The 23,743-nt window shown below is 48.1% G+C and overlaps 1 protein-coding gene across 4 annotated transcripts in view; it reads right to left on the minus strand.

Moving 5' to 3' along the window:
* The window catches only part of LOC110494413 (myoD family inhibitor), a 44,115-nt gene that overhangs the window by 6,346 nt on the left and 14,026 nt on the right, over positions 1 to 23,743 (minus strand). For all 4 annotated transcript variants that reach the window (XM_021569421.2, XM_021569420.2, XM_021569419.2 and 1 more), the window contains exon 3: positions 8,897 to 9,034. In XM_021569421.2, coding sequence (XP_021425096.1) covers positions 8,897 to 9,034 — 138 coding nt within the window. The remainder of the gene's footprint in view (positions 1 to 8,896; positions 9,035 to 23,743) is intronic.

The raw sequence follows: 23,743 nt of genomic DNA on the forward strand, positions 1-23,743 counted from the left end.
TCCCTCTCTCCTTCAGTGACTCAGCAGTCTGACCAGTAGACAGTAAACAGAGTGCTGTTGATGCCAGGCCAGCTGAACTCGGTCAGAGCTGTGAGGGACATGTTGGGAACCTGTTTTCCCTCCCTACATATAGAACAGAAACACCTGAGTGAAGCCCAGAACTGTTACTACAGATCACAGCTAATCACAACTAAGTGCTTTACATGGTAAGTACTGTCACCTTGTCCTTCCACTGTCACCTCATTCACCACCAATGGGACTTGATGAGGACTGGGAGGTGGGGGGTGTTAAAATGTGTGACCCCTCAAAAACACTGACCTCATAAGCCCCTGGCTGCTTCAGCTCATTTCAATAACAATCTCTACAGGGATGGGGACTCTAATCTCAGAAGAGCAGAGTGTGGTATTTCTAAAGAGTGGTATTCCAATGGAAGTGTGGCTTATTTCCCTATATAGAGTGGGCAATGGGGGCTGAGAGAGGATAAACGCCCTACTTAACTGGGAGAATGGGGTGAAAATATGGAGAGAGGGAGGGAGGAGAGAGGAGAGAGGGAAGGAGGAGAGAGGAGAGAGGGAAGGAGGAGAGAGAGAAGGAGGAGAGAGGGAAGGAGGAGAGAGCAGAGAGGGAAGGAGGAGAGAGGGAAGGAAGAGAGAGCAGAGAGGGAAGGAGGAGAGAGCAGAGAGGGAAGGAGGAGAGAGCAGAGAGGGAAGGAGGAGAGAGGGAAGGAGGAGAGAGCAGAGAGGGAAGGAGGAGAGAGCAGAGAGGGAAGGAGGAGAGAGTAGAGAGGGAAGGAGGAGAGAGCAGAGAGGGAAGGAGGAGAGAGCAGAGAGGGAAGAAGGAGAGAGCAGAGAGGGAAGAAGGAGAGAGGGAAGGAGGAGAGAGCAGAGAGGGACGGAGGAGAGAGGGAAGGAAGAGAGATGGAAGGAGGAGAGAGCAGAGAGGGAAGGAGGAGAGAAGAAAGGTGGAAAAGGTGAAAGGTAAGACAGAGGAGAGAGGGAAGGGGAAAGAAGGGGTCAGAAGTAAAGTTGGGGTTAGGTGTCACTCTTTCCAGGCTGTGTGTGTGTGTGTGTGTGTGTGTGTGTGTGTGTGTGTGTGTGTGTGTGTGTGTGTGTGTGTGTGTGTGAGAGAGAGAGAGAGAGAAGCAAGAGAAGGATGAGGAAAAGGAGAGATTAATCACAGACTACTGTGTGGGTGTGTGAAGGAGGAGGAAGAGGAGGATGAAGACAGATCAATCTCAGACTGGTGTGTAATTAAAGGCACTGTGTCACGATCCTGTTACATTTTACACCAGCGACACTCTAACCTGGTCCACATCCCCTTTAACGAGCCCATCATACTGACCTCACCAAGCTGTCAACTCAGCCTTTCCACTGCACTGTGGTGTGTGCGTGATTGTACGCCTTACAACTAAAACGTTAACTAAATATTGCTCCATTTCAGCTGTTATTAACTTGTCTGTATGGAGCATTTTCTGACTGAAGTTGTACAAATGAGTCATGAGGACTGATGAATCCCTGTGGGTCCTTAACTCTCTGTGTTCCACTGTGGCACCAGACAAAGGGAGTGAGTGAGTGAGGGTCTGACAGAGAGGTAGGTGGTGGTGATGGTGGTTAGAGTAGCAGCAGAGCAGACCTGAGGTTTGGATGAAAACAGTTAAAAACATACAAGAGTACCCCCAAAGGAGAGGTCATGAGTCAGACAGCTTTTCACCCCTCCCATGCTACTTACTGGCAGGGTGTATAGGACTGTGACAGGCCACTCACACTGACGTAAGAGCTTGACTGATGCTTTACTGAATCAATGTGCTAGAGACACAGAAACAAACCACTCAACTACTGAAGAGAACAGCATACACACACATGCAGGCACAGCACACACAAACCTGTGCACACACTCGTGCATGCACTGACGCACTTGTGCACACATGCGCCACATTAACACACACCCGTTAACGGCTCTCTCTGCACATTAGTCTCAGACAGCTTGTCAGAGGCCCAGCGCCAGACACATGCTACAGCCATGATGTCATCACTGTGAGACAGAGCATCTGGGTTGCAGAATGCAATCTCGCTTCTGTTTTCCTCCACACACGTGTCATTTACATGATGACATCACGGCACATACACACAGACATCTAGTCAACTAGTAGCAGCAAGAACCACAAGTTGATATTTGATATAATCAGTAGACAGGCCAAACTCTCCCTCTCTTTATGGCTGTGGTTGTAGCAGAGTAAGAGGATCTAGAAAGTTAGTCACAGTGTTGCTGATGATACAATAGTGTTCAATTTACGACTTCGACACACACGCATGCACAAAAACACACATACACACACACACTCACATAATACGAGCCCCCAGACTGACTCACCAGCCATCTGCATCAGCAGAGAAAAGCGGGCGTAACAGAGATGACATTGCTTTTAGATGCTGATCTAAGGTCTGTTTTGATTTCTTCCCCTAATGGTTAAGGTTAGGCTTGGGGAAGGGAAAGCTGATCCTAGATATGTACACCAGAGTGGGAGGAGGGTTTGAAAGGAGGTGTAGAGATGGATTGAGGGAGGTATAGGGAGGGAGGTATAGGGGGGTTGAGGGAGGTATAGGTGGATGGAGGAACGTATAGGGGGATGGAAGGAGGGAGATATAGGGGGAATGAGGGAGGTATAGGGGGATGGAAGGAGGGAGATATAGGGGGATGGAAGGAGGGGTAGAGGGGTATGGAAGGAGAGAGGAATAGGGAGATGGAAGGAGGGAGGTATAGGGGGATGGGAGGAGGAGGGATAGGGGGATGGAAGGAGGGAGGTATAGGGGGATGGAAGGAGGGAGGTATAGGGGGGATGAGGGAGGTATAGGGGGATGGAAGGAGGGAGGTATAGGGGGATGGAAGGAGGGAGGTATAGGGGGATGGAAGGAGGGGTAGAGGGGGATGGAAGGAGAGAGGTATAGGGGGATGGAAGGAGGGTGGTAGGTATAGGGGAGATGGAAGGAGGGCGGTATAGGGGGATGGAAGGAGGGCGGTATAGGGGGATGGAAGGAGGGCGGTATAGGGGGATGGAAGGAGGGAGGTATAGGGGGATGGAAGGAGAGAGGTATAGGGGGATGGAAGGAGGGAGGTATAGGGGGATGAAGGAGGGAGGCATAGGGGGATGGAAGGAGGGAGGCATAGGGGGATGGAAGGAGGGCGGCATAGGGGGAGGGAAGGAGGGAGGTATAGGGGGATGGAGGGAGGGAGGTATAGGGGGATGGAGGGAGGTATAGGGGGATGGAAGGAGGGAGGTATAGGGGGATGGAAGGAGGGAGGCATAGGGGGATGGAAGGAGGGAGGCATAGGGGGATGGAAGGAGGGAGGCATAGGGGGATGGAGGGAGGGAGGTATAGGGGGATGGAGGGAGGTATAGGGGGTGGAAGGAGGGAGGTATAGGGGGATGGGGCGTGGTATAGGGGGTTGGTAGGAGGGAGGTATAGGGGGGATAGAGGAAGGTATAAGATGGATAGAGGGAGGTATAGGGGAGAGGGAGGTATAGGGGGGAGGGAGGTACAGGGGGAAGGAGGTAGGTATAGGGGGGATGGAAGGAGGGAGGTATAGGGAGGTATAGGGGAGATGGAAGGAGGGATGTATAGGGGAGATGGAAGGAGGGATGTATAGGGGGATGGAAGGAGGGAGGCATAGGGGGATGGAAGGAGGGAGGCATAGGGGGATGGAGGGAGGGAGGTATAGGGGGATGGAGGGAGGTATAGGGGGGTGGAAGGAGGGAGGTATAGGGGGATGGGGCGTGGTATAGGGGGTTGGTAGGAGGGAGGTATAGGGGGGATAGAGGAAGGTATAAGATGGATAGAGGGAGGTATAGGGGAGAGGGAGGTATAGGGGGGAGGGAGGTACAGGGGGAAGGAGGTAGGTATAGGGGGGATGGAAGGAGGGAGGTATAGGGAGGTATAGGGGAGATGGAAGGAGGGATGTATAGGGGAGATGGAAGGAGGGATGTATAGGGGGATGGAAGGAGGGATGTATAGGGGGATGGAAGGAGGGAGGAACAGGGGATGGAGGGAGGTAAAGGGGGGATGGAAGGAGGATGGAACGAGGGAGGTATAGGGGAATGGAAGGGGAGGGGTATAGGGGAATGGAAGGAGGGGGTATAGGGGGATGGAAGGAGGGGGTATAGGGGGATGGAAGGAGGGAGGTATAGGGGATGGAAGGAGGGAGATATAGGGGGATGGAAGGAGGGAGCTATAGGGGAATGGAAGGAGGGGGTATAGGGGAATGGAAGGAGGGGGTATAGGGGGATGGAAGGAGGGGGTATAGGGGGATGGAAGGAGGGAGGTATAGGGGAATGGAAGGAGGGAGGTATAGGGGATGGAAGGAGGGAGGTATAGGGGGATGGAAGGAGGGAGGTATAGGGGAATGGAAGGAGGGAGGTATAGGGGGATGGAAGGAGGGAGGTATAGGGGGGATGGAAGGAGAGAGGTATAGGGGGATGGAAGGAGGGAGGTATAGGGGGAAGGAAGGAAGGAGGGAGGCATAGGGGGATGGAAGGAGGGGGTATAGGGGGATGGAAGGAGGGAGGTATAGGGGATTGGAAGGAGGGAGGTATAGGGGATGGAAGGAGGGAGGTATAGGGGGATGGAAGGAAGGAGGTATAGGGGGGATGGAAGGAGGGAGGTATAGGGGGATGGAAGGAGGGAGGTAGAGGGGAGATGGAATTAGAGAGGTATAGGGGGGATGGAAGGAGGGAGGTAAAGGGGGTTGGAAGGAGGGAGGTATAAGGAGATGGAGGGAGGTATAGGGGGATGGAAGGAGGGAGGTATAGGGGAATGGGAGGATGGAGGTATAGGGGGATGGAAGGAGGGAGGTATAGGGGGATGGAAGGAGGGAGGTATAGGGAGGTATAGGGGAGATGGAAGGAGGGATGTATAGGGGAGATGGAAGGAGGGAGGTATAGGGGGATGGAAGGAGGGAGGTATAGGGAGGATGGAAGGAGGGAGGAAAAGGGGGGTGGAAGGAAGGAGGGAGGCATAGGGGGATGGAAGGAGGGATAGGGGGATGGAAGGAGGGAGGTATAGGGGGATGGAAGGAGGGAGGTATAGGGGGATGGAAGGAGGGCGGTATAGGGGGATGGAAGGAAGGAGGGAGGCATAGGGGGATGGAAGGAGGGAGGTATAGGGGGATGGAAGGAGGGAGGTATAGGGGGATGGAAGGAAGGAGGGAGGCATAGGGGGATGGAAGGAGGGAGGTATAGGGGGGAGGTATAGGGGGGATGGAAGGAGGGAGATATAGGGGGATGGAAGGAGGGAGGTATAGGGAGGATGGAAGGTGGGAGGTATAGGGGGGAGGTATAGGGGGGATGGAAGGAGGGAGGTATAGGGGGATGGAAGGAGGGAGGTATAGGGGGATGGAAGGAAGGAGGGAGGCATAGGGGGATGGAAGGAGGGAGGTATAGGGGGGAGGTATAGGGGGGATGGAAGGAGGGAGATATAGGGGGATGGAAGGAGGGAGGTATAGGGAGGATGGAAGGTGGGAGGTATAGGCGGGAGGTATAGGGGGGATGGAAGGAGGGAGGTATAGGGGGATGGAAGGAGGGCGGTATAGGGGGATGGAAGGAGGGAGGTATAGGGGGCTGGAAGGAGCGAGGTATAGGGGCATGGAGGTATAGGGTGATGGAGGGAGGTATAGGGGGGTGGAAGGAGGGAGGCATATGGGGATGGAGGGAGGTATAGGGGGGATGGAAGGAGGGAGGTATAGGGGGATGGAAGGAGGGAGGCATAGGGGGATGGAAGGAGGGAGGCATAGGGGGATGGAAGGAGGGAGGCATAGGGGGATGGAGGGAGGGAGGTATAGGGGGATGGAGGGAGGTATAGGGGGGTGGAAGGAGGGAGGTATAGGGGGATGGGGCGTGGTATAGGGGGTTGGTAGGAGGGAGGTATAGGGGGAAGGAGGTAGGTATAGGGGGGGATAGAGGAAGGTATAAGATGGATAGAGGGAGGTATAGGGGAGAGGGAGGTATAGGGGGGAGGGAGGTACAGGGGGAAGGAGGTAGGTATAGGGGGGATGGAAGGAGGGAGGTATAGGGAGGTATAGGGGAGATGGAAGGAGGGATGTATAGGGGAGATGGAAGGAGGGATGTATAGGGGGATGGAAGGAGGGAGGAACAGGGGATGGAGGGAGGTAAAGGGGGGATGGAAGGAGGATGGAACGAGGGAGGTATAGGGGAATGGAAGGGGGGGTATAGGGGAATGGAAGGAGGGGGTATAGGGGGATGGAAGGAGGGGGTATAGGGGGATGGAAGGAGGGAGGTATAGGGGATGGAAGGAGGGAGGTATAGGGGGATGGAAGGAGGGAGCTATAGGGGAATGGAAGGAGGGGGTATAGGGGAATGGAAGGAGGGGGTATAGGGGAATGGAAGGAGGGGGTATAGGGGGATGGAAGGAGGGGGTATAGGGAGATGGAAGGAGGGGGTATAGGGGGATGGAAGGAGGGAGGTATAGGGGAATGGAAGGAGGGACGTATAGGGGATGGAAGGAGGGAGGTATAGGGGGATGGAAGGAGGGAGGTATAGGGGAATGGAAGGAGGGAGGTATAGGGGGATGGAAGGAGGGAGGTATAGGGGGGATGGAAGGAGGGAGGTATAGGGGGATGGAAGGAGGGAGGTATAGGGGAGATGGAATTAGAGAGGTATAGGGGGTTGGAAGGAGGGAGGTATAAGGGGAGGGAGGGAGGTATGGGGGGATGGAAGGAGGGAGGTAAAGGGGAATGGGAGGATGGAGGTATAGGGGGATGGAAGGAGGGAGGTATAGGGGGGATGGAAGGAGGGAGGTATAGGGGGGATGGAAGGAGGGAGGTATAGGGGAGATGGAAGGAGAGAGGTATAGGGGAGATGGAAGGAGGGAGGTATAGGGGGGTGGAAGGAGGGAGGTATAGGGGCATGGAGGGAGGGAGGTATAGGGTGATGGAGGGAGGTAGGTATAGGGGAGATGGAAGGAGAGAGGTATAGGGGAGATGGAAGGAGGGAGGGAGGTATAGGGGGGTGGACGGAGGGAGGGAGGTATAGGGGGAAGGAGGGAGGTATAGGGGGAAGGAGGGAGGGAGGTATAGGGGGATGGATGAGGTATAGGGGGTGAAAGGAGGGAGGTATAGGGGGTGAAAGGAGGGAGGTATAGGGGGATGGAGGAAGGTATAGGGGGATGGAGGAAGGTATAGGGGGGTGGAAGGAGAGAGGTATAGGGGGATATAGGGGGATGGAGGGAGGTAAAGGGGGGTGGAAGGAGGGAGGTATTTGGGGTGGGGCGTGGTATAGGGGTTTGGTAGGAGGGAGGTATAGGGGGAAGGAGGTAGGTATAGGGGGGATAGAGGAAGGTGTGAGATGGATAGAGGGAGGTATAGGGGAGAGGGAGGTATAGGGGGGAGGGAGGTACAGGGGGAAGGAGGTAGGTATAGGGGGGATAGAGGAAGGTGTGAGATGGATAGAAGGAGGTATAGGTGGATGGAGGTATAGGGGGTAATGAGGAGCAGGGGGATGGAGGAAGGTGTGAGATGGGGCTTGTACATTTTGTCCGTAGTCTAGTAACTCTTGCAGCACAGTGTATGGAGCTGGTTTTATGGGGGACATAAAATAAGAGAAGAATGTTGAATACAGACCCAGACTAATACGCACACGCACACACAAAAATCCCACAGAAACCTGTCTCATAAGTATTTCAACATTACCCGGCCCAATTCCCCCATAACCCTAAATACTGTCCTAGTATTACCCAATCTCTCTCTCTCTCTCTCTCTCTCTCTCTCTGACACAGCCTCTTAAACACACCATCATTACAGCTCCTGGATTTACTTTGTGGTAGCTCAGTAACTATCAGGAAGTAGCTCACGTTGCTTGGAGCAGAGGACCCCTGGCCGGACTACAGTGGGATGATGTGTGTGTGGATATGGGTTTTGGGGGAGACAGGAAGGTATGTGTGTATCAGTATATTTGTGTACAGTATCTGTATGTTATTGATGCCAGGGCTGCTTCTCCAGCAGGAAGTGAATGCAGTACTGTATTGGGGGACCATATGGTGTTAGGGGGTCAGTGAAGGACATTTGTTCAGCTCTGTGAACCACCTTTACCGTTTGGACTTCTTGTGACCCATCAACGAAAAACAAACCAGTGTTTCTAGCCAGGACCAGGCCTTGAACTGTGACCCCCCTAATCAGGTCTGACGATACACTGTAAGCCCAGGTCTATATTACTACATAAACTGTGGTTCATACTTCACAAAGATGCCCAAGAGAATACGGGGGAGAGACGGACACGTCCAAAAACTATACTGTCAGAGTCACCTGGGTACAGTAGTCATAGCGACTCCCAGCAATCACAGTTACCACCAAACAGAGAGGAAATAGTCAAATGGAGGAGAGGTGTTTCATTTGGCTGCAGCATGTGGCGTATTGAATGTAGACACGTGTGCTTTAGAAATTTGGAAACTAACAGGCAGGTATCCTAGTGGTTAGAGCGTTGGACCAGTAACCGAAAGGTTGCTAGATCGAATCCCTGAGCTGACAAGGTAAAAATCTCTTGTTCTGCCCACTGCTACCCAGTAGACCATCATTGTAAATAAGAATTTGTTTGACATGCCTATTTAAAAATAAAAAATATTTAAACTTTATTTTTAATTTTTAAATCCCTCTGTTGACAATTCAATTCACAGGCATGAGAGAGTGTGTATCTAACCTATTTCTTAGGGCTGTGTGTGTTCATTCAGGGTCCAGACGGTGTGACTCACAACACCGGGGCACAGTAATGGAGCCCAAACATTCAAAGCCATTTATGTATTTGTATGTGTGTGCGTGAGAGAGCGTGTACATATGTGCAGACAGACGTATGTGTGTGCGTATGCTTGTGTATGTACGTGTGTGTGTAACTCACAGGTAATGCTCTTGCTAGGTGTCGTCAGGTCCGGCTGTGAGAGACTGTTGTTGTTGTTGCCGTTCTCCGCGTCTCCTAGCAACCCCTCTGGTTTAACCTTTGGCCTCTCGATGAGGGGCTCCATGCTCCTGTCCAAATCTGGAGGTAACAGAGAGAGAGGAGAGACAGACAGAGGGACAGGACCAATGTTCCCTCTAAGCTGCGTGGGCGCACAGCTCCCCTCAGACTGCCACACTGAAGAAATGACGCGCAGAGAAGCACAAGATTGAACTTCACTCAACTTTCTAGAGTTTTCCCCATTAGTTAACACTATCACCGTTTCCCCGTTAGTTAACACTATCACCGTTTCCCCGTTAGTTAACACTATCACCGTTTCCCCGTTAGTTAACACTATCACCGTTTCCCTGTAACACTATCACCGTTTCCCCGTTAGTTAACACTATCACCGTTTCCCTGTTAGTTAACACTATCACCGCTTCCCCGTTAGTTAACACTATCACCGTTTCCCAGCTAGTTAACACTATCACCGTTTCCCCGCTAGTTAACACTATCACCGTTTCCCTGTTAGTTAACACTATCACCGTTTCCCTGTTAGTTAACACTATCACCGTTTCCCCGCTAGTTAACACTATCACCGTTTCCCCGTTAGTTAACACTATCACCGTTTCCCTGTTAGTTAACACTATCACCGTTTCCCTGTTAGTTAACACTATCACAGTTTCCCTGCTAGTTAACACTATCACCGTTTCCCTGCTAGTTAACACTATCACCGTTTCCCTGTTAGTTAACACTATCACCGTTTCCCTGTTAGTTAACACTATCACCGTTTCTCTGCTAGTTAACACTATCACCGTTTCCCTGCTAGTTAAAACTATCACCGTTTCCCTGTTAGTTAACACTATCACCGTTTCCCTGTTAGTTAACACTATCATACGTAATTTCCGGTCACAACTTGCAGACTTGTTTACGTGTTGCTGTGCGCTTGTGCGTTTTGTTGCCAACCTTACTTTGCTACCTGACAACTTTACGGTTTTTATTTTTTAATTATCGTTTACATTTTAGATTTTTCCCTCAACTTTTTTACTCCGGACGCTTTATCTGGACGTGATTCGTCAGGACCTCCACCAGCCGAAGCTAAGTAGTAACATTAACATGATGCTTTATCTGGACGTGGTTCGTCAGGACCTCCACCAGCCGAAGCTAAGTAGTAACATTAACATGATGCTTTATCTGGACGTGGTTCGTCAGGACCTCCACCAGCCGAAGCTAAGTAGTAACATTAACATGATGCTTTATCTGGACGTGGTTCGTCAGGACCTCCACCAGCCGAAGCTAAGTAGTAACATTAACATGATGCTTTATCTGGACGTGATTCGTCAGGACCTCCACCAGCCGAAGCTAAGTAGTAACATTAACATGATGCTTTATCTGGACGTGGTTCGTCAGGACCTCCACCAGCCGAAGCTAAGTAGTAACATTAACATGATGCTTTATCTGGACGTGATTCGTCAGGACCTCCACCAGCCGAAGCTAAGTAGTAACATTAACATGATGCTTTATCTGGACGTGGTTCATCAGGACCTCCACCAGCCGAAGCTAAGTAGTAACATTAACATGATGCTTTATCTGGACGTGATTCGTCAGGACCAGCCGAAGCTAAGTAGTAACATTAACATGATGCTTTATCTGGACGTGATTCGTCAGGACCTCCACCAGCCGAAGCTAAGTAGTAACATTAACATGATGCTTTATCTGGACGTGGTTCGTCAGGACCTCCACCAGCCGAAGCTAAGTAGTAACATTAACATGATGCCTTCTAATTGCAGTCGCTGTACTCATAATATACAGGAGAACGATCGCCTTATGGTGAGGATAGCTGAGCTGCAAGCCCAGCTTCAGAAGTCATCGTTAGGCAAGGGTAATTTCAAGGGTAATTTCAGTGTAGGAAAGGATGAAACGGCGTCTGTGCCACCAGTAAGTACAGATAGCAATATAAATCCCCTCTCACGGTCCCCGCAGCCGGACAACTTTCTCATGGTTTCTGGAGGGAAATGCTGTAGGAATGCTCAACTGGTGTTGCTCTTTCAGCCAACAGAAACTTTCAACTGGTTTTCCCCATTAAGCAGCGAGTCGGAGTCTGAGGCCGAGCCTTCTCTGGTCTCTACTCCTCCCGTTACAGGGTCTGAGACGCCGAAGCTTCCCACCATTAGCTCTGACAAATTGAAAACTCTAGTCATTGGCAACTCCATTACCTGCAGTATTAGACTTAAAACAAATCATCCAGCGATCATACACTGTTTACCAGGGGGCAGGGCTCCCGACGTTAAGGCTAATCTGAAGATGGTGCTGGCTAAAGCTAAAACTGGAGAGCGTAGAGAGTATGGAGATATTGTTATCCACGTCGGCACCAACGTTGTTAGGATGAAACAGTCAGAGGTCACATAGCTTCAGCATGTAAATCAGCTAGAAAGATGTGTCGGCATCGAGTAATTGTCTCTGGCCCCCTCCCAGTTAGGGGGAGTGATGAGCTCTTACAGCAGAGTCTCACAACTCAATCGGTGGTTGAAAACTGTTTTCTGCCCCTCCCAAAAGATAGAATTTGTAGATAATTGCCCCTCCTTCTGGGACTCACCCACAAACAGGACCAAGCCTGGCCTGCTGAGGAGTGACAGACTCCATCCTAGCTGGAGGGGTGCTCTCATCTTATCTACCAACATAGACAGGGCTCTAACTCCTCTAGCTCCACAATGAAATAGGGTGCAGGCCAGGCAGCAGGCTGTTAGCCAGCCTGCCAGCTTAGTGGAGTCTGCCACTAGCACAGTCAGTGTAGTCAGCTCAGCTATCCCCATTGAGACCGTGTCTGTGCCTCGACCTGGGTTGGGCAAAACTTAGCAATCTCACTAGGATAAAGACCTCCTCCATTCCTGCCATTATTGAAAGAGATCGTGATACCTCACATCTCAAAATAGGGCTAATTAATGTTAGATCCCTTACTTCAAAGGCAGTTATAGTCAATGAACTAATCACTGATCATAATCTTGATGTGATTGGCCTGACTGAAACATTGCTTAAGCCTGATGAATTTACTGTGTTAAACGAGGCCTCACTTCCTGGTTACACTAGTGACCATTTCCTTCGTGCATCTCGCAAAGGCGGAGGTGTTGCTAACATTTACGATAGCAAATTTCAATTTACAAAAAAAATTGCGTTGTCGTCTTTTGAGCTTCTCGTCATGAAATCTATGCAGCCTACTCAATCACTTTTTATAGCTACTGTTTACAGGCCTCCTGGACCATATACAGCGTTCCTCATTGAGTTCCCTGAATTCCTATCGGACCTTGTAGTCATAGCAGATAATATTCAATTTTTTGGTGACTTTAATATTCACAGACCCACTCCAAAAGGCTTTCGGAGCCATCATCGACTCAGTGGGTTTTGTCCAACATGTCTCTGGACCTACTCACTGTCACAGTCATACTCTGGACCTAGTTTTGTCCAATGGAATAAATGTTGTGAATCTTAATGTTTTTCCTCATAATCCTGGACTATCGGACCACCATTTTAATATGTTTGCAATCGCAACAAATAATCTGCTCAGACCCCAACCAAGGAGCATCAAAAGTCGTGCTATAAATTCACATACAACACAAAGATTCCTTGATGCCCTTCCAGACTCCCTCTGCCTACCCAAGGACGTCAGAGGACAAAAATCAGTTAACCACCTAACTGAGGAACTCAATTTAACCTTGCGCAATACCCTAGATGCAGTTGCACCCCTAAAAACTAAAAACATTTCTCATAAGAAACTAGCTCCCTGGTATACAGAAAATACCCGAGCTCTGAAGCAAGCTTCCAGAAAATTGGAACGGAAATGGCGCCACAACAAACTGGAAGTCTTCCGACTAGCTTGGAAAGACAGTACCTTGCAGTATCGAAGAGCCCTTACTGCTGCTCGATCATCCTATTTTTCCAACTTAATTGAGGAAAATAAGAACAATACGAAATGTATGTTTTATACTGTCGCAAACTAACTAAAAAGCAGCATTCCCCAAGTGAGGATGGCTTTCACTTCAGCAGTAATAAATTCATGAACTTCTTTGAGGAAAAGATCATGATCATTAGAAAGCAAATTACGGACTCCTCTTTAAATCTGCATCAGTTTGTTATATCTGAAGTACTTCTCTTGTCTTATCCGGTGTCCTGTGTGAATTTAAGTATGCTCTCTCTAATTCTCTCTTTCTTTCTCTCTCTCGGAGGACCTGAGCCCTAGGACCATGCCTCAGGACTACCTGGCATGATGACTCCTTGCTGTCCCCAGTCCACCTGGCCGTGCTGCTGCTCCAGTTTCAACTGTTCTGCACGCGGCTATGGAACCCTGACCTGTTCACGGGACGTACTACCTGTCCCAGACCTGCTGTTTTCAACTCTCTAGAGACAACAGGAGCGGTAGAGATACTCTGAATGATCGGCTATGAAAAGCCAACTGCCATTTACTCCTGAGGTGCTGACTTTCTGCGCCCTCGACAACTACTGTGATTATTATTATTGGACCATGCTGATCATTTATGAACATTTGAACATCTTGGCCATGTTCTGTTATAATCTCCACCCAGCACAGCCAGAAGAGGACTGGCCACCCCTCATAGCCTGGTTCCTCTCTAGGGTTCTTCCTAGGTTTTGGCCTTTCTAGGGAGTTTTTCCTAGCCACCGTGCTTCTACAGCTGCATTGCTTGCTGTTTGGGGTTTTAGGATGGGTTTCTGTACAGCACTTTGAGATATCAGCTGATGTACAAAGGGCTATATTTAATTTGATCAACATTTCCGTGTTAGTTAACAGAGGCAACGTTGCCCTGTTAACACTATCACCTTTTCCCTGTTAGTTAACAGAGGCAACGTTGCCCTGTTAACACTATCAACGTGTCCCTTTACTGTGGAAATCCTGATTAAATCAATATTAGCCACTTTTAATGCAACATACCAAAACAAAATGAACTATGCAAGACTTAGTATGCAAAACTAACTATGCAAGGGATTTTGTTGTAGGTAGAACACATCGGAGTAGGATTCTATTGCATTGACATGCCCTTACTCTACACAGACTGGTGCAGCATAACCAATCAGAGCTGCAGTAGGCCTATATACAAATGGATCATTGCCATATGGATCTGTGCCATTTACTTTGAACTGGACTGTGTTACAGCATGAGCAATAGTGAGTAGATGCACTTGTTTTGAGATCAAAGCCAGAGCTTAATTTCACCACGTGTGCACATTTAGTTCATATCCTTTGCTAGTTGGAGTTATTAGCCCAGTTATAGATAGTTTGTAGTCAGCAATAAGGGAGTGATTACTTCCTACAAGATTACAAAAGTGTACATTTCTAGACATTATGAAAATCAAGTTAGGTAAAGAGCTTTTTTTGTCTTAAAGGGACAGTGCTGTATTTTGAGACGACTGTTAAAATACTGTTAAACTAATTTAAACAGGTACAGCAGTAAACACGTGCCGGAAGTTACACTGAAGCTCAGCAGACCTGAAAATTGCTCAGTGATTAACATTTTTTTGAGGGAACATTGGACAGGACACACATTCATCTTGAGGTAACAGAGAGAGAAGAGAGAAACTGGGACAGGACACACATTCATCTGGAGGTAACAGAGAGAGAAGAGAGACTGGGACAGGACACACATTCATCTGGAGGTAACAGAGAGAGAAGAGAGAGACTGGGGCAGGACACACATTCAACTAGGGGTAACAGAGAGAGAAGAGAGAGAGAAGAGAGAAACTGGGACAGGACACACATTCATCTGGAGGTAACAGAGAGAGAAGAGAGAAACTGGGACAGGACACACATTCATCTGGAGGTAACAGAGAGAGAAGAGAGAAACTGGGACAGGACACACATTCATCTGGAGGTAACAGAGAGAGAAGAGAGACTGGGACAGGACACACATTCATCTGGAGGTAACAGAGAGAGAAGAGAGACTGGGACAGGACACACATTCATCTGGAGGTAACAGAGAGAGAAGAGAGACTGGGACAGGACACACATTCATCTGGAGGTAACAGAGAGAGAAGAGAGAGACTGGGATAGGACACACATTCAACTAGGGGTAACAGAGAGAGAACAGAGAGAGAAGAGAGACTGGGACAGGACACACATTCAACTAGGGGTAACAGAGAGAGAAGAGAGAGAGAAGAGAGAAACTGGGACAGGACACACATTCATCTGGAGGTAACAGAGAGAGAAGAGAGACTAGGACAGGACACACATTCATCTGAGAGAGAGAAGAGAGAGAAGAGAGCGAGAAGAGAGAGAAGAGAGAGAGAAGAGAGAGAGAAGAGAGAGAAGAGAAAGAGAAGAGAGAGAGAAGAGAGAGAGAAGAGAGAGAGAAGAGAGAGAAGAGAGAGAGAAGAGAGAGAAGAGAGAGAGAAGAGAGAGAGAAGAGAGCCTGGGACAGGACACACATTCATCTGGAGGTAACAGAGAGAGCAGAGAGACTGGGACAGGACACACATTCATCTGGAGGTAACAGAGAGAGAAGAGAGAGAGAGAAGAGAGAGAAGAGAGACTGGGACAGGACACACATTCATCTGGAGGTAACAGAACGAGAAGAGAGACTAGGACAGGACACACATTCATCTGAGAGAGAGAAGAGAGAGAAGAGAGCGAGAAGAGAGAGAAGAGAGAGAGAAGAGAGAGAGAAGAGAGAGAAGAGAAAGAGAAGAGAGAGAGAAGAGAGAGAGAAGAGAGAGAGAAGAGAGAGAAGAGAGAGAGAAGAGAGAGAAGAGAGAGAGAAGAGAGAGAGAAGAGAGAGAGAAGAGAGCCTGGGACAGGACACACATTCATCTGGAGGTAACAGAGAGAGCAGAGAGACTGGGACAGGACACACATTCATCTGGAGGTAACAGAGAGAGAAGAGAGAGAGAGAAGAGAGAGAAGAGAGACTGGGACAGGACACACATTCATCTGGAGGTAACAGAGAGAGAAGAGAGACTGGGACAGGACACACATTCATCTGGAGGTAACAGAGAGAGAAGAGAGAGACTGGGATAGGACACACATTCAACTAGGGGTAACAGAGAGAGAACAGAGAGAGAAGAGAGACTGGGACAGGACACACATTCAACTAGGGGTAACAGAGAGAGAAGAGAGAAACTGGGACAGGACACACATTCATCTGGAGGTAACAGAGAGAGAAGAGAGACTAGGACAGGACACACATTCATCTGAGAGAGAGAAGAGAGAGAAGAGAGCGAGAAGAGAGAGAAGAGAGAGAGAAGAGAGAGAGAAGAGAGAGAAGAGAAAGAGAAGAGAGAGAGAAGAGAGAGAGAAGAGAGAGAGGAGAGAGAAGAGAGAGAGAAGAGAGAGAGAACAGAGAGAAGAGAGAAGAGAGAGAGAAGAGAGCCTGGGACAGGACACACATTCATCTGGAGGTAACAGAGAGAGCAGAGAGACTGGGACAGGACACACATTCATCTGGAGGTAACAGAGAGAGAAGAGAGAGAGAGAAGAGAGAGAAGAGAGACTGGGACAGGACACACATTCATCTGGAGGTAACAGAACGAGAAGAGAGACTAGGACAGGACACACATTCATCTGAGAGAGAGAAGAGAGAGAAGAGAGTGAGAAGAGAGAGAGAAGAGAGAGAGAAGAGAGAGAAGAGAAAGAGAAGAGAGAGAGAAGAGAGAGAGAAGAGAGAGAGAAGAGAGAGAAGAGAGAGAGAAGAGAGAGAGAAGAGAGCCTGGGACAGGACACACATTCATCTGGAGGTAACAGAGAGAGCAGAGAGACTGGGACAGGACACACATTCATCTGGAGGTAACAGAGAGAGAAGAGAGAGAGAGAAGAGAGAGAAGAGAGACTGGGACAGGACACACATTCATCTGGAGGTAACAGAACGAGAAGAGAGAGAGAAGAGAGACTGGGACAGGACACACATTCATCTGAGAGAGAGAAGAGAGAGAGAAGAGAGACTGGGACAGGACACACATTCATCTGGAGGTAACAGAACGAGAAGAGAGAGAGAAGAGAGACTAGGACAAAGGCAATACACATTCACAAAGCCTTTATGAAGGCTACTTAAAAAGGCTATAAACTGTTCTACTTGATTTCTTCTGAAGTTATTGAATGTCTCCTCTTCCTCCAGACATGTTGCTGAGAACAGCTGAAACATCAATATTTTATCACTGTAGCTGCTTTGTTCTGTCTTTGATAGAGTTGCCAATGTACTCAAGGACTACCACATATAATACTCATACACATGGACCGAGAACACACACACACACTCTGTTTCATACTGTAGATTCCACTAACAGGACATATCCCTTCTGCCATTGGACGTCTACTGCTAGCCATTTCCAACCTTCAAGCTGTTCACTGGATGGGACAGACTGTATAATTACTCCTGTGTGATGTGTGTGTGTGTGTGTGTGTGTGTGTGTGTGTGTGTGTGTGTGTGTGATGTGTGTGTGCATCTGGAGACAGTAAAATCCAACCCCTTTTGACTGTTTAGTGGTGTATGTGAAACCTGCATTGTGTTTGTGAGGACATATATAGTGCATTAAATATATGTGAGGACATATGTATATAGTGCATTAAATGTATGTGAGGACATATGTATATAGTGCATTAAATGTATGTGAGTATACATGTTTTATATGCGCCTGCTGGAGCCAGGCGGTCCATAATGAAGCTGTAATTATGCAGGGCAACACGCACAGGTTGTGGGCCTCTGAGAGGTGCAGACTCATTCCTGGGCAAATGGGAGCCAGCTGGGTTTGATCTGCCATCACACACACACACACACACACACACACACACACAGACACACACACACACACACACACACACACACACACACACACACACACACACACACACACACACACACACACACACACACACACACACACACACACACACACACACACACACACACACACACACACACCATCTCCTGCGGAAGGCCTCAACCACCCCAGCTCTGTTTATTTACTCTACTCTCTCTTCTCTTCTCTATCCTGTCTCTTCCTCCCTCCTGCTTCTCAGTCTCTCACTCTTCTGTCCTCAACTCCTTTCCCTCTATTTTACCACTCTTTCCCCTATCTTTCTTCATCCTTCCCTCACTCCCTCCCATTGTGGTGAAGTAGGTATACATGGACTCCCCTAAGCAGTCAGCCGCTGCCTGCTAACAGTGACCACAGCAGCAGTTCTGATCTACTGCACCTCTACTCACTATTTATCATCCCCATACATTTAGTTCTCACTTAAGATACACAACTTCAAGCCACACACTTCATGACCCCCTCTTCTCTTTCTTTCTCTCTCGCTACTCTTCCTCCCATCTGGACCATAAGACTCCTACTCTCATCAGAAACACACAGGGAAGGGGAAACACATTAGACTACATTATAGAGTGAGACAGATCCTGTTCAAACAGCTTTTCAGAGTGTTTGTTTGTAGAGGAGCCAGAAGGTCCAGGAGAGAGTTCTGAGCAAAGATGCCACGTCTCTACCGCAGACGCCACGTCTCTACCTCAGGCGCCACGTCTCTACCGCAGGCGCCACGTCCCTACCGCAGGCGCCACGTCCCTACCGCAGGCGCCACGTCTCTACCGCAGGCGCCACGTCTCTACCGCAGGCGCCACGTCCCTACCGCAGGCGCCACGTCCCTACCGCAGGCGCCACGTCTCTACCGCAGGCGCCACGTCCCTACCGCAGGCGCCACGTCCCTACCACAGGCGCCAAGTCCATACCGCAGGTGCCACGTCCCTACCGCAGGCGCCACGTCTCTACCGCAGACGCCACGTCTCTACCGCAGGCGCCACGTCTCTACCGCAGGCGCCACGTCTCTACCGCAGGCGCCACGTCACTACCACAGGCGCCACGTCTCTACCACAGACGCCACGTCTCTACTACAGGCGCCACGTCACTACCACAGGCGCCACGTCTCTACCGCAGGCGCCACGTCTCTACCACAGGCGCCACGTCACTACCACAGGCGCCACGTCTCTACCGCAGGCGCCACGTCTCTACCGCAGACGCCATGTTGTTTCTCTGTGGTTTATAAAAACCCAAGGTGCCTCACTCGCTAATATTTTCTACTTTTTTAACAGCTTATTTAAAACTGCTGTTGGGAGAACTTTAAAAGCCATCTTTAAAACTACTGTAAACGTCTGCTTTTACGGAAAAGATTGGTTCCTTTGTCCGTAACCACATGTTGCAGTATATTCTTTACCTGTGTTGTTGCAAAATCAAATGTATTACCACACTCTCATTGTGTGTTAACTTTGCTAAAAAAAGTTTCTGGGAAGCGGTGTCTGTCATGACTTCCGCCGAAGTTGGCTCCTCTCCTTGTTCGGGCGGCGTTCGGCGTCACCGGCTTTCTAGTTGGCTCCTCTCCTTGTTCGGGCGGCGTTCGGCGTCACCGGCTTTCTAGTCGGCTCCTCTCCTTGTTCAGGCGGCATTCGGCGTCACCGGCTTTCTAGTTGGCTCCTCTCCTTGTTCGGGCGGCGTTCGGCGTCACCGGCTTTCTAGTCGGCTCCTCTCCTTGTTCGGGCGGCGTTCGGCGTCACCGGCTTTCTAGTCGGCTCCTCTCCTTGTTCGGGCGGCGTTCGGCGTCACCGGCTTTCTAGTTGGCTCCTCTCCTTGTTCGGGCGGCGTTCGGCGTCACCGGCTTTCTAGTTGGCTCCTCTCCTTGTTCGGGCGGCGTTCGGCGTCACCGGCTTTCTAGTCGGCTCCTCTCCTTGTTCGGGCGGCGTTCGGCGTCACCGGCTTTCTAGCCATCGCCGCTCCATTTTTCATGTATCCATTTGTTTTGTCTTGTTCCCTGCACACCTGGTTTTCATTCCCCAATCAATCTGCATGTATTTATTCCTCTGTTCCCCATCATGTCTTTGTGTAAGATTGTTTGTGTTACATTTGTATTGTTGTTTTTTCTGTGTTATTTTTCACTAAGATGTTTATTGTTAGACATAATTCTTGTGACTGTTTTGCACGTTTTGCACTTTTGCCTAAATAAAGTGTGCGCCTGTTCTCAAATCTCTGCTGTCCTGCACCTGACTTTGCTACCAGTACGCACACATCTGACAGTGTCCTTACAAACAGTACACATGAACTACAACACTGTAGCCATTTTCAAGGTGAGAATGCCTGCACTGTTATTTCCTCTTTCCTTTATATTTTAGCGAGCAAAATCCAATCTCTCAGGTAAAGAAGCCGGATGTGGAGGTCCTGGGCTACCATGGTTACATGTGGTCTGTGGTTGTGATGCTGGTTGGGCATACTGTCAAATTCTCTAAAATGACGTTGGATACGGCTTATGGTAGAGACATTAGCATTCAATTATCTGGCAATAGATCTGGTGGACATTCCTGCACTCAGCATGCCAATTGCACGCTCCCTCACAACTTGAGACATCTGTGGCATTGTGTTGTGACAAAACTGCATATTTTTATTGCCTCCAGGACAAGGTGCACCTGTGTAATGATCATGCTGTTTAATCAGCTTCTTGATATGCCACAACTGTCAGATTATCTTGGCAAAGGAGAAAGGCTCACTAACAGGGATATAAACAAATGTGTGCACAAAATTTTAGCAAAATAATATTCTTGTGCCTCCAGAAAATTTCTGGGATCTTTTATTTCAGCTCATGAACTATGGGACCAACACTTTACATGTTGTGTTCATATTTTTTGTTCAGTATAGATAGAAAGAATGATACAACAATAGAGTGAACAATAGATGCCACTGATTTTCAGACACACATACTTCAGAACCACACACACACTCACACACAGAGAACAGTCAGTGTATTGACGGCGGCTCCCCTGGCTAGTGCTTTAATATCTGGTTCAGGCCCTGATTGACTATAATGGAAGCAGCATGGCGGCCGCTGCTTTTGAAATGTCTTCCACATGCGGAGGAGGAACACAGGGAGTGTGTGTCTCTGTATATGGGGCAGTGTGTGAGTGGGGGAGAGACAGGGTGTAGAGGAAGCATTTCCCCTCTTCTATGATCCTGCTCACATCCAGGTCAACACTCGCAGTGAGAACACACACACACACTTTTCCTATTTATCCTAGCGTGTTGTTTTGCTGGCTTTGATATTAATAATAATGATGATGATTAGTTTCTCTGTGTAAACATGTTTACTTCTACCATGTTGTTTGAGGGTTTTTGATGTCTCAAAAGTCAAATATGGATTTAGTTGAGTGTATTGTCTGAGACCAGCCACCCGGACAGCTGATGAAACTGAGGAGTATTTATGTCTGTAATAAAGCCCTTTTGTGGGGAAAAACTAATTCTCAAAAACCCCTGCCCAGTCATGTGAAATCCATAGATTAGGGCCTAATGATTCTATTTCAATTGACTGATTTCCTTATATGAACTGTAACTCAGTAAAATCATTGAAATTGTTGCATTTATATTTTTGTTCAGTATATCAGCATTATATCAATAATTATATCATTCAATATCTTGTTCTATCGTTCTTTTTATCTATCCTGTACCAGTTCTTATGGTTTCTCGTAGACATGAGGGTTAAACACCAAAACAAGTGGGTTGTGCCTCCAAGCCCTTGTCTGCCCTTAGTAAGCCACCACCATTGGACCAAAACAAATCTGAACCAAATATCAAATGTGACTAGAGCCAATTCTATGCTTGCACTCATGCCAAACCACCAAACCGTGAAGTGATTTCCGAGATCTGAGAATGATGAATCTCTAATTCAAATCAGACCAAAGTAATCAAGCAATGCTGGAGCTAGCTGTGTATACACACACATGTTGGTGTGTGTCTGTGTGTGCGTGTGTGTTCGCGTGTGCGTGCATTAGTGGGAAAAATCAACACAGATACATATCGGGATATTATTTTTGACTCGATGGGGAGGAGGATGGGGTGGTGATGGGTCATTGGATCAGCACAAACTTCCAGTACGGACTGTTTGTTATGTAGATGTACAAAGGAGTGAAGATGGACGCCGTTTAAATACTATGAGGGTGGTTGATTAATCAAGAGTGAGGCGGACTTGTGGTTAATGAAGATTGGATGCAGGTGAGCAAATTAGAGAGTGACCGATAATCGGTTGGGCCAATATTTGTTACCGATATTAGCCTTTCCTTGACTATCGATGCAGCCGATGTCCCCTACGTAGTATGAGCACACTAGCCCCTTGTGTAAAATGTTGCAAACTGGTGAGGAACATCTGGCTGGACTGCATCTTGTTAGCTAACCACTCATGCTGGATATATTTTATCTTAAGGACACTTGATTGATGACACACGACATGTATACATTTTGAAAGTGTTCAAGGAACGGTTCAAGGAACAGAACCGAAAAGTAGAATATTTTTAAAGGACCAGTGATCCATACTGTTCTGGAAAAGAACCGTTATTTTGATGGGAACCGGTTAGTAATGTTCCTTTATGTAACAGACATTTTTTTCTAGTCCCACAACAAAATGCAGTAAAGCGCCTATGCAAAGCCCTCACTGAAACCTGTGTGTGTTTAAGCACAGAGAAGAATGGATTAACCTTTTCAATGCTAGTTAGGGATACTATAGGCCTAGTTATCACGTAGGATTTATTAACTACAAAAAGGTAAGATGTATTTTACATTTTGGTACCACTCTGCACACACACAAGCTGGTTAGCTAGCTGCTCAAAAGGACATTCAAAGTTCCTCCATATAAGCCAATCCTCCTAGGTATAATTCTGTGTAACTAATTCATATAATGCATGTGATAACTAGATGCCCAGTGATTCAAGCCTCCTCAACCCTCTCTCGCTCTCTCCACACTTGTACAATTTCAGTTGCATCTTGCGCCATAGGCTACACTTGTCTGTCCATCACACATGTAAACAACTAGCTTGCCTGCTCTATCCACACTGATTGGTGAAGTAATTCAATTAGCTAAAAATGTTTAAAAAAATACTTTACTTCATAGGTTAAAAAACAGAAAATAACAATATAAACCTGTACTTTTTTGGGGTTCAAACCCGTTCAGAACTTTATTTTGCTGGTCGGAACTGTGGAACGAAACAAAAAAGATTGTGGTTCTGTTCAGAACTAAACTATTGGAAAATGATTTTGCTTCCAACCCCTGATGTCCATATATAGGCTACAGGACATTACAAAACAACATACTGGCCGCCAGATAGCTAGAAAATTTGAGGCTAAGGTCAGCTCAACTACTTTATTTGTTATAACACATAGCAAGCAAGCCGATTTTCTCCAAAAATGTTCACTGGGTTAAATGACTTGTATTCTCTTAGTTGACAAATTGTTGCGTGTAAGAGAGGAGTGTCTTGAGAGTGACTGGTCTGAGACCGTCTTAAAGAGACAGCACACTTTATGAAAAAAGAGATCAGGCTGCTTCTATGCAAATGTTGTTGAGGCAAATATAATAGGCTAATATAAGTCCCAAATTGAAGGGAAACTGTGTGATTGTTTGTCATCTGTAGCACCATAGATTCCACTGAAATCAGCCAAGACAAGCTCAATAACTCAATGCATGCACACACTCCTATTGAATATGCATTCACCTGTATTGTGAGTAGGTCTATGGCATCTTGATTTCACCCAGCTCTCACAGCCTCACGTCACAATGAGACGTCCAGCCATGTTTCTCAAAAGTCACATTTTATAAGTTGTTCCAAACATAAAATGTTGAAGTATTTAAAGTTAGGTTTAGGCATTAACTCCAAATTCTTAAGGTTAGGAATTCACTCCGGATGGTTAAGGTAAGGGTTAAGGATTGGGATAGGCTTCAAACAAAAATATCAAAAATAACTTGCAATCTGCCATCATCGTCCGCAATGCCCTAGCAAAACTGAAACCTACTTGA

This window comes from Oncorhynchus mykiss, chromosome 17 (genome assembly GCF_013265735.2).
Source record: "Oncorhynchus mykiss isolate Arlee chromosome 17, USDA_OmykA_1.1, whole genome shotgun sequence".
Lineage (NCBI taxonomy): Eukaryota > Metazoa > Chordata > Actinopteri > Salmoniformes > Salmonidae > Oncorhynchus > Oncorhynchus mykiss.